We start from the raw sequence: 17,918 nt of genomic DNA on the forward strand, positions 1-17,918 counted from the left end.
CTTTCTTGATTTTAAAGACTTCAGCCTTTTTTCAAGAGAAAGGAGACCTAGCCTGTTCATCCTTTCCTGATATGTATACCCTCGCATTTCTGGTATCATCCTTGTAAATCTTCTCTGCACCCTCTCCAGTGCCTCTTTCCCTTTTATAATATGGCGACCAGAACTGTACTCTAAATGTGGTCTAACCAAGGTTCGATACACGTTTAGCATAACGGCCCTACTTTTCAATTCTATACCTCTAGAAATAAACCCTAGTGCTTGATTTGCTTTTTTTATGGCCTTGCTAACCTGTGTCGCAACTTTGTGATTTGTGTATTTGTACTCCGAGAGCCCTTTGTTCCTCTACCCCGCCGAGACTCGCACCCTTCAAGTAATAAGTGACCTCCCTATTCCTATCAAAATGTAATACCTCACATTTATCTGTGTTGAACTTCAGTTGCCAATTATATGCCCATTCTGCAAGTTTATTGATGTCCTCCTGTAATTTGTTGCAGTCCTCCTCAGTATTGACACTCTTTCCCCCCCCCCCCCCCCCCAATTTAATGTTATCTGCAAATTTAGAAATTGTGTTTTTGATTCTAAACTCTAAATCGTTAATATAAATTGTGAACAAACTGGTCCCAGCACTGATCCTTGTGGAACCCACTACCCACCTCCTGCCACTGTGAATAGCGACCTTTTACCCCTACTCTCTGCTTTCTGTCTTGAAGCCAGATAGCAAGCCATTCTGCTACTTGTCCCCTGACACCGCATTCTCTGACCTTGTTCATCAGTCTATTATGGGGTATCTTATCGAAGGCCTTTTGAAAATCTAGATAAATTACATCTAGATGACATCGTCTTAAAGATAGGAAAGAGAGGTAGCGAGGCAGAGAGGTTTAGGCCGGGAATTCCAGAGCTTAGGGCCTAGGCAGCTGAAGGCACGGCCACCAATGGTTGAACGGTTATAATCAGGGATGTTCAAGAGGGCAGAATTAGAGGAGCGTAGATATCTCTGGGTGGGAGGGGGGGGGGGGTGTCGTGGGGCTGAAGGAGATTACAGAGATAGGAAGGGGGGGGAGGGGCGAGGCCATGGAGGGATTTGAAAACAAGGATGAGAATTTTGAAATCGAGGTGTTGCTTAACCGGGAGCAAGTGTAGGTCAGTGAGCACGGGTGATGGGTGAACGGGACTTGGTGCGAGTTAGGACACGGGCAGCCGAGTTTTGGATGACCTCAAGTTTACGTAGGGTAGAATGTGGGAGGCCAGCCAGGAGTGTGTTGGAATAGTCAAGTCTAGAGGTAACAAAGGCATGGATGAGGGTTTCAGCAGCGGATGAGCTGAGGCAAGAGCGGAGACGGGCGATGTTACAGAGGTAAAAATAGGTGTTCTTAGTTATGCTGTGGATATGTGGTCAGAAGTTCATTTCGGTGTCAAATATGACAACAAGGTTGCGATCGTTGTGTTTCAGCCTCAGACAGATGTTAGGGAGAGGGATGGAGTCGGTGGCTAGGGAACGGAGTTTGTGGTTGGAACCGAAAACCGGATGCGGTCTTCCCAATATTTAATTGGAGAAAATTTCTGCTCATCCTCGGACAAGCAGTCTGACAATTTAGAGATCGTGAAGAGGTTGGGAGAAGTGGTAGTGAGGCAGAGCTGGGTGTTGTAGCGTACACGTGGAAACTGACGCTGTGTTTTCAGATGATGTCGCCAAGGGGCAGCATGTAGATGAGAAATAGGAGGGGGCCAAGGATCGATCCTTGGGGGACACCAGAGGTAACAGTGTGGGAATGGGAAGAGAAGCCGTTGCAGGTGAATCTCTGGCTACGATTAGATAGATAAGAATGGAGCCAGGTGACTGCAGTCCCACCCAGCTGGACGACGGTGGAGAGGCGTTGGAGAAGGATGGAGTAGTCAACTGTGTCGAAGGCTGCAGACAAGTCAAGAAGGACGAGGAGGGATAGTTTACCTTTGTCACAGTCACAAAGGCTGTCACTGCACTGGGAGTGTCAGCCTAGATTTTTGTGTTCAAGTCTCTGGAGTGGGACTTGAACCCACAACACTCTGGCTCAGAGGCGAGGGTGCTACCAACTGATGGTACATTATCTTGCCACAGAAAATTCCGCCTAACAGAGCTAAGAATGAGGTGGATAGTAGGCAAAGGGGACACTTGATGGGGTTGATGCTTGGATTAAACTATGGTGGGAATCCAGCAAGTAATGTCATTGAATGAGCACCATTCGTGTCTGAGCAAACAACTTTAATTTTTATAGCACTTCTTGTGTAAAGAAAATATCTCTTGGTGCTTAAAAAGGTGGACACAGAGAAGGGGGAAAGAAATTGGGAGAGCAAGCCAAATGCATGATCAAAATGAAAAGTGTTTACAAGACTTGAAGGCAGGGAGGGAGTTGACCCGGGCAAGGAGATTTTGGAACATAATTCTGGAAGACAGGTGTGTCGTGACTGAAGGAGCTGTCTCTAACGGTAAGGCAGAAAACACAAAGTAACTCTGTCAGAGAAGCAATGGGTACATTCAGAGACTCGTGTCTGGAGCAGGTCACTCGGATAGGATGGAGTGAAGCTGAGAAAGGATGAGAGTTTTCTGGAGTTAAGGAAGCCAGTTGAGTTTGCCGAGGATGAACAGCAGGTTATACTAAAGGCAGTCAGTTAAGGTAGTAAGCCAGGGATAATTACATACACTTTAAAGTTCAGAGAATAAAAACAAAATTAAATTAATACGAGACGGTCCTGTTCGATTTGGTAAGTTGAACAGATGCTGGTAAAGGAGTGCTGACTGACCATGTAATGAAGCCTACATATCCATGGCTGGTCCAAACAGATGTCTAAAATCTCCCACTGAAACATTGGCCTGTACAGCAGATGAAGATTATTCAGTAAGCTCACTGACACCAAAAGTAATCAGTTAGTTGAATAATAAATGGAAAGAAAAATGTTGCTGGTTTAACCCTCCTTATTTAGTCTTGAGATGAAGTACAAACTATTTGGAATAATTTGATAGAAAAACAGAAAATGCTGGAAATACTCAGCAGCAATGTTCCCCCTAATTCTTTTTTGGGTGCGTGGCCCAGTCACAGTTTCGCGCATGCACGAAACTTAACATTGGAAAAGCTGGTCTCGGGCCGCACGGGACAGGCAGAGAACTGCGCAGCTGCTTCAGGTCGATGACCTCTTATCAGAACAGTTTGATATTGGATACATGCCTGTTTTTAATTTTTCTACACTGCTTAAACTGGACAATAGTGGAAACTTCATGTAAACTCACTTTTTAAAAAAGATGTTTTACTTGTATGCAGCCACTCGTTTGGGCTTGTATTCCAAGGGATCTCAAACACTCTCGGGAGAAGAAATAGATTCACTGGATATTCAACAGCTTTCACAAATAGTCTCAAAGGTATGTTATATCTGATGTAAAGTGAAACCTTATTTTACGCAGGCATGGATGATTATTAGCATGAGGCTCGCCGAAGAAGAAGCATCAGTGGCCTGGAATTTGCGGTCAGTGGCGAAGCAAAGACGCTCGCCGCTGGCCCCGAAGAAAGCTGCCGACAGAGATTTCTCTCTCTGGCGAGAAGTTTGCCTTTTTCGACGTTCAGTTGATTTCAGCGCTGTGAATTAGGCGATTCCTCGTGCGATGCTGCAGTAACGTCAACAAGCTATCTCGGCAGTCAGTCGCATTGAAGAATTCTCACAGACAAGAAACCAGGAAATGAGAAGCTGCTTTTATCCGGACTTTTTAAAAATGCTGCAGTTAAATAAAGATTGGGACTGTCACACGGGGATAAGGTAGAAGCTGAAATATCCTGAACGGACTTTATACATTTTTTTTAAGTTTTGAAAAAATTGCGATTTTTATCATAATGGAGAAATGTGACTGCACAAAATTTTAATTATTTTTTCAGGGCCAGAACATTTGTTAAGCAGTCAATACGCTGTTAAAACCTCAGTTACACCTACTCCAACAAGGCTTAACATTTAATGGGGAATTTAACAGCGATATTACTGCGGAAAAGCTCAAGCTTTTGTCAATTTCACTGATTGCCAGCTATGGGGCCGGTGGGGTCACAGCGCAGCCAGTGTCGGAGCAGTGAATGACTGGCTGCAGCTTCAGGATTTCCGCGTTTAGATGTGCATGCGCTAAATCCCGAAGTTGGTGTCGGTTTCAGAGGGCGAGCGCTGACAGTTTGCAGTCAGAACCCACGGCAAATTCCGGGCCATTACCTTTTTGTGGAATGAATGTGTTGTGCAGAGGTTCAGAACAGAACCTGGTCTACATTACAGGGGTTTAAGCGGTGTAGCAGCTAGTTCAGGCCCACAATGACTTCAGCCTGAGAACATTCACAAACTCACTAGGAATCTGTCCCTTAGGCTGGCTCCATTGGGCTTTATATAGTTGTGTTTAGGAGCTTTGCAGTATTTGGATAAGCAATTACACTTGGAAAGCCTTCAATTGTTTGGAATAACAGAACTCAACTAAATTGTTCGTAACTAAAGAAAATAATGAACCTATATTACATTTATTAACATTTGCATGAGTTACGGTAATCAACTGTTAACAGTCCATTGCAGTGTATAGAACTGATAAAATGGAGCAGCAAAGCAGTGCATTTCATTGATGCCCATGACTGAGCATGAGGACATTGGGCTCCATTATACTGTAGTTTTTCTGTCGTCAAGGCGTGTTTGCAGCACATCAATGCAACAAGACAAACTATGCCTGGGGTTTGAAGTCACCCATCTGAGGGACGTTTGAATTTTAGCAAGTGGTGTAAAAACACGGTGAGAAAGTAACCTCGTGCTGCTTGGGCCTTGCTGACCGAAATATAACAAACTGGTGCAACACGATCTTTTTAAATATTAAAACAACATTTTGTAATGATCCAACACATGGCCTTTACATTTTTAATGTTTGTGTTGGGAGTCAGAATGTGCAGCTCTGCCCATGTATTTAAGTAGGAACAGGAGTAGACCGTTTAGCCCCTCGAGCCTGTTCCGCCATTCAATGAAATCACTGTGACCTAACTCCACATACCTGCCTTTGCCCCATATCCCTTATTAGCTTTGGTTAACAAAAATCTATCTTATCTTCGATTTAAAATTAACAATTAACCGAGCATCAATTGCCATTTGCGGAAGAGAGTTCCAAACTTCTACCACCCTTTGTGTGTAGAAGTGTTTCCTAATTACACTCCTGAAAGGTCTGGCTCTAATTTTTAGACTCTGCCCCCTAGTCCGAGACTCCCCAACCAGCGGAAATAGTTTCTCTCTATCTACCCTATCTGTTCTCCATAATATCTTGTAAACTTTGATTAAGCCACCCCTTAACCGTCTAAATTTCAGTGACTACAACCCTAGTTCGTGTAATCTCTCCTCGTAATTTAACCCTTGGAGTCTGGGTATCATTCTGGTAAACCTATGCTGCACTCCCTCCAATATATCCTTCCTAAGGTGTGGTGCCCAGAACTGCTCTCAGTGCTCCAGGTGTGGTCTAACCAGGGCTTTGAACAGCTGCAGCATAACTTCTACCCCCTTGTATTCTGGTCCTCTAGATATAAAGGCCACCATTCCATTAGCCTTTTTTTTATTATTCTCTGCACCTGTTCATAACATTTTAATGATCGACGTACATGAACCCCCAAGTCTCTTTGGACCTCCACCTAACTCGAGTCCTACACAATGTGGTTGTCTCTCGGTGCCCTCTGAAACAGCCCAGCTAAGCCACTCCGTTGTAAAATGATTGCCACTGAAGAAGACAAGCCACCACCACCCTCTCGGGGTAACTAGGGATGTTCAGTGAATGTGGTCTTGTCCCAAGAGCATAAAATGTATAACTCAGGTTGCACAGTTCTAAAGTAAGTACTGATGTCAACTTGTATAAGTGAGGGCTAGTTTAAAAAAATATTCAACTTGGTTACATAAAAGTCAATCTCCTCTTGACCAAAACACAAATTTAGGGGTACAGTCGCATAGTAGTTATGTCACTGGACTAGTAATCCAGAGGCCTGGACTAATGATCCAGAGACATGAGTTCAAATCCCACCACGGCAGCTGGGGAATTTAAATTCAGTTAATTAAATAAATCTGGAATAAAAAAATGTTAGCATTGATAATGGTGACCATGAAACTACTGGATTAACATAAAAACCCATCTGGTTCACTAATGTCCTTTTAGGGAAGGAAATCTGCTGTCCTCACCCGGTCTGGCCTATACGTGACTCCAGACCCACAGCAATGTGGTTGACTCTTAACTGCCCTCCAAAATGGACTAGCAAGCAACTCCGTTGTATTCAAGAAGGCAGCTCACCACCACCTTCTCGAGGGCAATTACGGATGGGCAATAAATGCTGGCCTTGCCAGCGACGCCCACATCCCGTGAATGAATTAAAAAAGTTCCGGAAAAGGTTTTTGTTTAGAAAATATATTTTGTTTGCAGCAGGGGTATAGGAAAGAAGTAATTGTTTTAGTGTCTATAGGAAGTGCCTGTCTTATTTACTTCTCTAAGTGATAATGTTGGACTTGCCGGTGTTTTTATATCAGATTTTTTAAAATGATCTTCAATCATGTGTTTTCACAGAAAGCAGTATTTTACAGATCGAGCCCAAAGCACAAGCTGAAGATTATAAAGGTAACTACCATCACAATTAGGAAGAGACCGTTCTGAAGACATTGTGTTATTTTCTTCCTTCTTGGGGCTAAAGCAAGTTCCCTCTGTAACTGTTCTTGGCTTATAACGATAGCTCAGTGAAGCTCCCAGTAATTAGAGGTAATATAATTCATAGTCCATATTTTTGTCAGTTTAACCTAGCACTTATAATTTCCCAGAGCATGCCTACAAATGTGACAGAATTTTGCCAGTCAGAAGTCTGAGGCCTTTTAGGACAAGTGTTTGCATTCTACTTTCTTTTAAATCACTCCCCGCGCTGTTAATGAAATCACCGTTCGTTTGCCTTGAGCACTTCATTCATATTTGCTCTTCCTAATCTGAATATTGCAGCTGTAGACATAAATGATGTGAAGTTGGGGGATAATTGTGAATGAATCAAACTGGGTATTCGCGGTAACATCACAGAATTAATTATTTTAATACCCGGGCGGCAATAATTTGCCTTTCAGTTTGTGATCACTTGATCAGCTATATATAAGAATTAGTTCTGAGTTTCTTTCAGATCTCTTTCCGAATCTGACTGCCTCTTGATCTGATTTTCCAGTTACAAAACTTAACATTGCTTTTCCCACCTATGTGGCTCAATTAAAAGTGATCTGCCCAGTGATAGTTGCAGGTGCATTCCCCTTAAAGAAAATTGATATTTCATTAAAATGCCACAGCCACTTTGGAATTTCCCCATAAAGAAAATTAGCATCCCAGCACACTCTTATGGAGTGGGAGGTCCATAGTTGTTTTAACTGTGACTCCTCGTGCAGTTTTCCAATTTCAGCCATAACCGGAGAGAGCCTGTGGCACAGAGGTTGGTTACTGCCCAAGGAGAGAGGGAAAGTCTAACGCACTGTGAACACCTCGCCTACACACTGCTCTCTTTCTCCTCTGGTCAGCTCAGTAGTGAAATTGGCAGATGGTCGCCTTTCACCCTCCTTTAGAAGAGTCTCTGTTTGGGATGAGGCAAACTTAGACAAGAATTAACAAGTTTTCAGGTTAAATTAAATTACAGTTACAGCCTTAAAGTGCATCACATTAATAAGCTGTTTAAATCATTACTTTTGATGAGAGTGGATAGGAAGGACCTATTTCCCTTAGCAAAGAGGTCAATAACCAGGGGGCATAGATTTAAAGTAATTGGTAGAAGGATTAGAGGGGAGTTGAGAACTTTTTTCACCCAGAGGGTGGTGGGGGTCTGGAACTCACTGCCTGAAAGGGTGGTAGAGGCAGAAACCCTCATCGCATTTAAAAAGTACTTGGGTAAGCACTTGAAGTGCTGTAACCTACAGGGCTACAGACCAAGAGCTGGAAAGTGGGATTAGGCTGGAGAGCACTTTTCGGCCAGCACGGACACGATGGGCCGAATGGCCTCCTTCTGTGCCATAAATTTCTGTGATACCACATTTAGTATTGCGATGGGATGGGTAATATTACAAACATAGCACATTGCCTACTAATCATGATATTTTGTAGTGTTCAAAAATGTGCTGAAGTAAATCAAGGACCATGCTCAATAAGGAGCCACTACCTAATGAGGCTAGCCTCGTTCCAAATTTTATACAACATTTAGGCACATCAGTTTTGGAGCTACTTCACAAATCCTTGATTGAATTGGTAAAGCGGAATATAGATTCATAGAACATGTACAGCACAAGAGGAGACGATTCGGCCCATCGAGTGTGCGCTGTCTCTTTCGAAGAGCAATCCAGTTAGTCCCGCTCTTTCCCCATATCCCTGCAATTTTTTCTCCTTCAAATATTTACCCAGTTCCCTTTTGAAGGCTACTATTGAATCTGTATCCACCTTCCTATCGGGCAGTGCATACAGTCTCTGCCTTAATAGCTATAATATATGGTAATGCATTCAATATTCTAATAACCCGCTGAAAATATTTCTAACTTCTCCTTTGTTTTTCTTATGATAGTCCTGCATTTGTGCCCCTTTGCTACCAATTCGCCAAACTGCAGAAACAATATTTCACTGTTTACCACCTCAAAACCTTTCAGAATTTTGAAAAACTCCTTCGATCGACCTCTTAACCGTTTGTGTTCGAGGGAAAAATGCCCCCAAATTGCCACGTCTTTCTTCGTAACTATAATCATTTATTTTTAGTATTGTTCTAGTGAATATTCATACACCCTTTTCATTATTCCAATATCCTTCCAATAACAGAATTGCCTTTTTTATATTGAAATGGAACAAAGATTCTGTAATTTATCTCAATGTTCATAGTACAATGTTTTGAATCGGCCTCGACACTCGAAATGGCCGTTCATTTGTGTATGTACATCCAAATTAAGTTGACCTTTATTTTCTATTTGCCATATTCCAGTCTCTACAGAACAACGGTGCTGTGGTAGCGATGACAGGCGATGGGGTAAATGATGCCGTAGCATTGAAGGCTGCTGATATTGGGGTAGCAATGGGACAGACGGGGACTGATGTCTGCAAGGAGGCAGCGGACATGATCCTTGTAGATGATGACTTTAAGACAATAATGTAAGTCATGCTTTCGTATCATTCTCACCAATCAATATGCACTAGAGTGCTGAATGTTTCACGGCTAGTTCATTGCAAATGTTTCCTTGCGTGTTTCTCGGTGATTTGAGTTTTAGTTTGGTTAAAGTGTAAACTTTTTTATTTGTACCTTACCTTAAGATTCTACCAGAAAGACTCACCAACAATTACATTCAAAGATCCTTTTTATAAGTTATGATTCTGTATTCGTGTAGTGCTGAAATGTACAGTCACCTGCATATATGGTTGTGTTTTTATCAGCACAAGCTCCCTGCCCTGATCAGTAGAAAATCCATTTCAATGTCTTTTTGTTTCATATTGTTTATGCAGCTTCCCAAACTCTCCTACAGAGAGCGTGTACTGTATATATTGTTATACATTGCTTATATTACATTGAGACACACTGGTTAGAATCCCATATTGAAACCTTTTTGTACTTTGCATATTGGAAGAGGACAAGGCTGCTCAAATGAATATTTCAGGAAAGATGTGCAAACTTTGTTTCTGAGCCGGACCTTTTCTGCTACCAGTTCGTTTTAAGAAAAAGTTTATCAGACTGGAGGAAGGTATACAGTGGTGTTCCCCAGGGGTCGGTACTAGGGCCAGTGCTTTTCTTGATATACATTAATGAATTGGACTTGGGTGTACAGGGCACAATTTCAAAATTTGCAGATGGCAAAAAACTTGGAAGTATAGTGAACAGTGCGGAGGAGAGTGGTAGACCTTCAAGAGGACATAGGCAGGCTGGTGAAATGGGCGGACATGTGGCAGGTGAAATTTAACGCAGAAAAGTGTGAAGTGATACATTTTGGTAGGAAGAACAAGGAGAGGTGATATAAACTAAAGGGTACAATTCTAAAGGGGGTGCATGAACAGAGAGACCTGGGGGTATATGTGCACAAATTGTTGAAGGTTGCAGGGCAGGTTGAGAAAGCAGTTAAAAAGCATATGGGATCCTGGGCTTCATAAATAGAGGCATAGAGTACAAAAACAAGGAATGAACCTTTATAAAACACTGTTTTGGCCTCAACTGGAATATTGCGTCCAATTCTGCACTTTAGGAAGGATGTGAAGGCCTTAGAGAAGAAGGTGCAGAAAAGATTTACAAGAATGGTTCCAGGAATGAGGGACTTTAGTTACGTGGATAGACTGGGGAAGCTGAGGTTGTTCTCCTTAGAGCAGAGAAGGTTGAGAGGAGATTTGATAGAGGTGTTCACCATTATGAGAGGAACTGTTCCCATTGGCGGAAGGGTCGAGAACCAGAGGATACAGATTTAAGGTGATTGGCAGAAGAACCAAAGGCGACATCAGGAAAAACTTTTTTACACAGCGAGTGGTTAGGATCTGGAATGCACTGCCTGAAAGGGTGGTGGTGGCAGATTCAATCATGGCTTTCAAAAGGGAATTGGATAAGTACCTGAAGGAAAACAAATTGCAGGGCTGCGAGGAAAGGGCAGGGGAGTGGGACTGGCTGGAGTGCTCTTGGAGAGAGCTGGCACGGGCTCGACGGGCCGGATGGCCTCCTGTGCTGTAACCATTCTATGATTCTATAGCATGTGTGTGTTTTGGTTTTAAATCTGTAAATGGCTGTCCCACACATCAGAATGACTGCATAACTCCGAGAAAGAAAAAACTTGCATTTATACAGTTCCTTTCACGACCACCAGACGTCACAAACGCTTTACAGCCAATGAAGTACGAATTAGTGGCACAAATAGAGATAATGGCTTTGATCTAATAGCCATTACAGAGACTTGGTTGCAAGGTAACCAAGGTTGGGAGCTAAATATTCCAGGGTACTTGCCATTTAGAAAAGACAGGCAAAGGTGATGGTGCAAATAATCACAGCGGATAAATATTGGCCAGGACACTCCCCTGCTCCTCTTCGAAATAGTGCCACAGGATTTTTTACGTCCACCTGAGAGGGCAGACGGGGCCTCAGTTTGACGTTTCATCCGAAAGACGGCACCTCCGACAGTGCAGCACTCCCTCAGCACTGCACTGGGAGTGTCGGCCTAGATTATTGTGCTCGTGTCTGTGGAGTGGGACTGGAACCCACGACCTTCTGACTCGGAGGGTGCTGCCCACTGAGCCACGACTGTCAGTGTTGCTGTGCTCAGCTGCAGGGTGACAATTGCCTGGTTTCTTTTAGATCAGCTTTTTTTTTTTAAGAACAAAACCCTTCTGGTTGACTGACAGGGCTTTGTGTGTGCCAGTACAATTTGTCCAGTGTGTTAGCCATGTTAATAAGTGCCAAGCTTTCTGTTCCAGGTCTGCAATTGAGGAGGGCAAAGGGATTTACAACAACATCAAGAATTTTGTTCGATTCCAACTCAGCACGTAAGTACAACTTGTGAGAATTGGCTGTAGGTAATTTGTCAGTGACAAGCAACCAGCATACTCCGGCTTACTTTCTATGGAAATATATATTTAAATATTTAGGTACAAAAAAGTCTTAAAGCCGTGTTAAAATTTCTTTGCAGTATGATAAAACATAATTTATACAGCAATTCTATGCAATGTGATTATTTTACAGGAGTATAGCTGCTCTAACATTGATTTCTCTGGCCACATTGATGAACTTTCCGAATCCGCTAAATGCTATGCAGATTTTATGGATCAACATAATTATGGATGGACCACCAGCGCAGAGGTAAAAGGGAAAGTTTAGATGACTGATGAAATATCACTCTGCTAACTCGACTGATTATAAGTGGCGGATGTCCCACGGCACTGTTAGTGATGAGTTTTAGGATGTGGCATGGGCCAGGAATAGTCCCTCTTGTCTCCCTTCATGCAAACCCCTTCCCTCACCGCTTGATCCAGTGTGTGCCCTTTTTGTCTTTCTCCCCTGCCTCAACAAGGTGTCTCTCTCTCTCTCCCCCAGCAGTTTTTTGTTCATCCCCACAACGGGATATTGTTTTCCTTTCCTGTAGAAATTAGTCTCTTTTCTTTCCCTGCTTATTGTGCAGAAATAAATGAAGCTGGGACTTTGTTAATCAGAGATGGACATCTGTGCATTTCACTTTTCCGTGTCTCTCTTCCCTGCCCTAATTTCCTTTGTTTCTCTTTTGCCTGCTCTGTTTTGTCACTGCTCTCACCACCTTCATTCCTCTTCCCCTGGCTTCTCCTCTCTCATGTTCCCTGCTGTCACCGCCTTCACTTCTCTCTTCCGCTCTTTTTCTTTACTCTTTCTTTTCACTTTCAACTCTTTCTTGCCCTTCAGTTTAGCAGCTCTTACCTGTTTATTTCTGCAATACTTTCTGCATCAAGCATGTCACAGATGGACATATTTGATGCAGATTTTGCCAAATTATTTGAGTGAAGGTTGAACGCAGAGTCCAGGATGTTCCGAGCCCGAATAGGATGCATTGTGCTGCGCTTGGGAAGGGAAAGAGGGCTTGCTAGAGCCAAGTTTATAAGTAAGTTCACAATTTTTTTTTGTGACATAAAACATTTGATTTTTAGGGGTTTATAGTGGGGTGGCTGCAGCCCAGCTTATTTTGCTGGAATGTGATTGGGTCGAGTTATTTTGGTGAAATTATTGGAGGGGGGTTGGGGGGGGTGGGGGGGGGAGGGTGGTGTGGTGGGAAATGTTTTGCATAATCTGGCGAAAAACGTAGGTTTAAACACTGTACCGATGAGGGAAAAGCACGATTTACAGACTCAACAGTCAAGACGGACAGAATTAACTTGATTATCAAGAATAAAATGTCTCAAACCTGAAAACAGCAGGTTTCAGTTTTTTTTTTTAGACACACAAACACTATGAAGCAATGTTCCCTGTAATTTTATTTGGGCTGCGTGGCCCATTCAAAATTCTGCGTATATACGCGTTTTTTTTTCAATTTAAAAGCCGGCTCACTGGCTGCGCGGGACCCCCTAGAGCACCATGTGGCCGCGCAGCTTAAAGGTATCGTTACTATCAAGCTGTGCCAGATTTCTGAAGTTCTCCTAATAGATAAACAAATGGATTCATCCAGGAGTTTGCATTGGTTTCCCTGCTGCACATTTAAACAATTTGTGCCCATCGTGCCACTTTATATAAAGCAGACTTTGTTCTAATGTTCTCTCAAAACTCTTCAATCTTGCAAAACGTCAACAGGTTATTTTAGTAGCATTCTGAATTGTTTCTGCTTTGTTCTCTGTGGCCAGCCTGGGAGTCGAACCTGTCGATAAGGACGTCATCAGACAGCCTCCAAGAAATGTGAAGGACAGCATCCTGACCAGAAACCTCATTGTTAAAATTCTGGTTTCATCGCTGATTATTGTCTCTGGGACATTATTTGTTTTCTGGAGGGAGGTAAGAATCTGTGAGCTAACTGCACCAGTGAAATTTATGTTTTCTTTCAGAAGGAAAATATCTCTGCCCTTCGTTAAAGCATGGTAGCTGCAATCTGCTAATCATAATTCAGTCAGCTGTGGCTCAGTGGGCCGCACTCTCACCTCTGAGTCAGAAGGTTGTGGGTTCAAGTCCTGCTCCAGAGATTTGAGCACAAAAATCTAGGCTGACACTCCCAGTGCAGTACTGAGGGAGTGCCGCACTGTCAGAGGTGCTGTCTTTCAGATGAGACGTTAAACCGAGGCCCCGTCTGCGCTCTCAGGTGGATGTAAACGATCCCGCGGCACTATTTCGAAGGAGTATGGCCAATATTTATCCCTCAATTAACATCACTAAAAAAAGGATTATCTGGTCATTATCAAATTGCTGTTTGTGGGAGCTTGCTGTGCACAAATTGGCTGCCGCATTTCCTACATTACAACAGTGACTACACTTCAAAAAGTACTTCATTGGTTGTAAAGCGCTTTGGGACGTCTGGTGGTCGTGAAAGGCGCTATAGAAATGCAAGTCTGTCTTTATAATTACCAATTCTTGAACAAAAATATCAGTTTTTAAAAATTGCATGAAAATTTTATTTGAGTTAGTTCAATCTGTTGGGTTAATCCTACTGTTTTAAATATTTAATTTTAAAATAAGCATAAAATGATGTGCCAGTACTGAGTTTTGAATTTGTTATCTGTATTTCTCAGTTACAGGATAATGTAATAACACCGCGAGACACAACAATGACCTTTACCTGCTTTGTTTTCTTTGACATGTTCAATGCATGGAGTTCCAGGTCGCAGGTAGGATATGAAAGTCTTGGAATTTTTACCAAAGTGTATTTATGCAGTCCAGGCTCTTACACATCAAAAGGGGATTGTTTTTTTCTCTTTTACACTGCATAACTGCCCTCAACCCGATTTGAATTAATGTTCCCCTTAACCTTTACTGAAAGGTGTTTAAGTTCAGCTTTGTGAAACATGGAGGGGGGGTGGGGGGAGAGGGAGGAGGGGAATTTTTAGTAACTGACGCACTGGGAGCAGAGGGTCCGGTAGTGTGCGGGAAACCTGCAAGTCTGGGTTTGCCCGCATGCTTTGGAAATTTAACTCCGCAGCGTGCGTCTTGCTTCATTGACCGGTTCCCCGCCCAGGTGTCAGCCTGTTGGACGGGCTTGACTTCCAGTTGAGAGGCCGCAGGACCAGGTAGGTCTGATCCCTGACTCCAGCGGGGGGGTGGGGTGGGGTGGGGAGAAAGCACTCCCGCTCCTCCCGGCCCACAAGGAGTGCTCCCCGAGGCTGCCCCCGACTCGCTGCAGCTGTGTGGATTCCCAAGGCCTGGGAAGCGAGGCCAGCCGCAGTTAAACCTGAATGGCAGGTTAAAGCCGAGGCTTCCAGTCTACTTAACGTAGGGAGCGGGTTGGCTGCCCGCCCCTTGTCCCGTCCCGTGTAAAACCCGGAAGTCGGCAGGTTGGAGCCGGCTTCCCGACATGCCTCGAATTTTTGGCTATTTAACCCCCGCCCGCCCGCACCACTCCCCCATGTTAAAATTCCCCCCCTAGAGCAAACCTTCCATTTAATGAAGCCGACATCAATCTCTTCCATTAGTAAAGCTGCCTCCAAGAAGTTTGTGTTTTTGTGCCCAACCCGTGTTTCCTAAATGATGGAAATCTTTTCACGATGTGTTGATGGGTAAAGCTCTTGATAAAGATGATAGTTAAATATAGTGTATTGAGCCAAATCTCTGTACAGTTAATTTAAAAGTTGAATGTGTTAGTGCCCTAAATGTTTTTCCTCATTTCTTCCTTTCTACTCCTCTCCCTCCCCAGACAAAATCTGTCTTTGAGATTGGGTTGTGCAGTAACCGAATGTTCTGTTATGCCGTTCTTGGGTCCATCATGGGGCAGCTGCTGGTTATTTACTTCCCTCCACTACAGAAAGTTTTCCAGACGGAGAGCCTCAGTATACTAGGTGAGATCGTGCCTTTGTTTTGAACAGACCTCTTGCAGTAAGGTGCTTGATGTTGTTACGATACTGACAATTCTACACCTGTTTGTGCATTTGGCAGATTTAATGTGATTTGTCATTCTCCCAATTTTTTCTTTTTTCTTTTCCTTAACTTTATTGCATTGACCGCTAAAGAATTTATATTTGCACAAAAATCTGCTGAATCATTTCATTGATCATCAAAGAGTCATTCTACATAATAACATAGAATTAGGAGCAGGAGTAGGCCATACGGCCCCTTGAGCCTGCCATTCATTAAACCATTCAATAAGATCATGACTGATCTTCGACCTCAACTCCACTTTCCCGCCGATCCCCATATCCCTTAATTCCCCTAGAGTCCAAAAATCTAAGCCTTGAATATACTCAACGATTCAGCATCCACAGCCCTCTGGGGCAGAGAATTCCAAAGATTCACAACCCTCTGAGTGAAGAAATTCCTCCTCATCTCAGTCCTAAATGGCTGACCCCTTATCCTGAGACTGTGACCCCTAGTTCTAGACTCTCCAGCCAGGGGGAAACAACCTCTTGGCAACTATCCTGTCAATCCCCCTCAGAATCTTGTATGTTTCAATGAGATCACCTCTCATTCGTTTAAACTCCAGAGAGTATCGGCCCAATCTACTCAATCTCTCCTCATAGGACAGCCCTCTCGAGGCTAATTTTAGAAATGACACCTTCACCTAAATAGATTAATGTAATAAAAAGTAAATTTAACAAAATAATTAATTCCAGAAATGCGAGTGAGGCACACTGGTATTTTGTTGTTTCATATGGTGCTTTTTGTGGACCTATAATTCTGCTGTGGTGGTACATGAGGTGGTTTTAGTATTGTAAACACAGGGAGCTGGGGCATGGTCATTGCTCACCTACAACCTGAACTACAGGAGCAGAAAACTTGCTTACAATGAGTCCAGTCATTTAAAGGGGTCTCACCGCTAGCCTCCTATTATAAATAACTGATTTAGTATCCTTTCTATTTCAGTCGCCTTGTTTGAATGAGTGCAGAGGATATGCTGGGGGAAAGAAGGCGTGGGAGAGAGACTAGCTTGAAAACAAGAGAATTGAAATGACACAATCAATTAAGCTTTTTGTGTTAATGACTGCATTTATCAGTGTAAATTCACAACAGTCACTGAGTGTTGCTCACTCATTGTCAAGTGTTACAGTCTCAGCTGGTGTCTTGCTCAGGGGCCACTCTAAGGAATGCTGCAGCACAAAGGGATAGGAAACCGGTCTGTGCCTGCATTTCCTCACACGGTGAGCTTGTGACTTCAATCATAAGTGGAAGGCAGGCACTTCGACAACAGGTTACACTCACATAATGCCTTTAAGATAGAGAAACATCCCAAAGCACTTTACAAGACGGAGAAAATCAGACACCAAGCAGAAATTAGGGGAGGTGACTGGAGGTGGTGGCTACTTTTTGAGGAGGCTTTTAAAAGGTGGGAAGAAATAATGCAAGATGGGGGTTTAGGAAGAAAACTCCGCGACATGGCAGTACGGTTGGAAGTGGAGGAATGCAGACTTAGAAAAGCAGAGGGTGCAAGCTGCAATAAATAGCTGGAGGCAGAGGTAGGATGGTGAAGATCATGGAGAGATTTGTTGTTGAAGACAAACATAATGAAGTCATTGTGTTAGAGGATGGGAAACTGATGGAGGTGATTGATGAGTGGGACTTAATATGGAATGGGCTACAGCTTGTGGACTTCTGGGTGAGTTGGAGTTTGTGTGGTGTAGAGTTTGAGAGAGTGCTTGAGAAATCTACACAAGCCTACAAGTAGCAAAGCATGGATGAGGGTTTAAACGATGCAAGGATCGAGATGGAAATAGGTGGTCTTAATGATGGACTGGATGTGAGGTTTGAAGCTCAACTCGGGATTGAATAGGATGTCAAGCTTGTTCATTTAGTGAGTAGCTAGGCAGGGAAATGGAATTGAACAAAGGGATCTATTGTCTGGCAAGAACCGGAGGGATAGCTTCAGTCTTGCCAGTGGTTAGTTGGAGGAAGTTCTGACTCGGTCGCTGTTCCTTGCCTGGTAGGGAATTGGATAGTATAGGAACAGTAGAGTTGAGGGTGTTGGAGGAGAAATAACGCGGAGTGTCATCAGCAACAACAACTTGCATTTATATAGCACCTATAACATAGTCATTAACATACATGTGGTAGTTGACCCCATGTTTAAGGGTGATGCCTTTAAGGGATTCAAGGATGAAATCTTGGGAGAGGCCATTGCAAGAAATATATTGGGACAGATAGAAAGCAAAAATATCAAACTATAGGACAATAGTTCTATTTAAAAAGGGCCTTTCATTTGCTGTGTGGAAGCTGCCTCTTAATCACATTTTGTTGGACAACAAGAGTGGGACAGTACTAAATCCCACTTTGGTCTCTCAGATTAGAAGACGATGGATCTAGGTC

General features: G+C 43.2%; 1 protein-coding gene across 3 annotated transcripts in view; it reads left to right on the forward strand.

Moving 5' to 3' along the window:
* Positions 1-17,918, forward strand: part of atp2c1 (ATPase secretory pathway Ca2+ transporting 1) — a 112,168-nt gene that overhangs the window by 92,027 nt on the left and 2,223 nt on the right. For all 3 annotated transcript variants that reach the window (XM_085989278.1, XM_085989280.1, XM_085989281.1), the window contains exons 19-26: positions 3,294-3,391; positions 6,572-6,622; positions 8,985-9,151; positions 11,441-11,509; positions 11,706-11,822; positions 13,325-13,472; positions 14,201-14,296; positions 15,319-15,460. In XM_085989278.1, coding sequence (XP_085845404.1) covers positions 3,294-3,391; positions 6,572-6,622; positions 8,985-9,151; positions 11,441-11,509; positions 11,706-11,822; positions 13,325-13,472; positions 14,201-14,296; positions 15,319-15,460 — 888 coding nt within the window. The remainder of the gene's footprint in view (positions 1-3,293; positions 3,392-6,571; positions 6,623-8,984; positions 9,152-11,440; positions 11,510-11,705; positions 11,823-13,324; positions 13,473-14,200; positions 14,297-15,318; positions 15,461-17,918) is intronic.

The sequence above is a fragment of the Somniosus microcephalus genome, chromosome 5, assembly GCF_052327205.1.
Source record: "Somniosus microcephalus isolate GS21.2 chromosome 5, FLI_Smic_1.0, whole genome shotgun sequence".
Taxonomy (NCBI): Eukaryota; Metazoa; Chordata; class Chondrichthyes; order Squaliformes; family Somniosidae; genus Somniosus; species Somniosus microcephalus.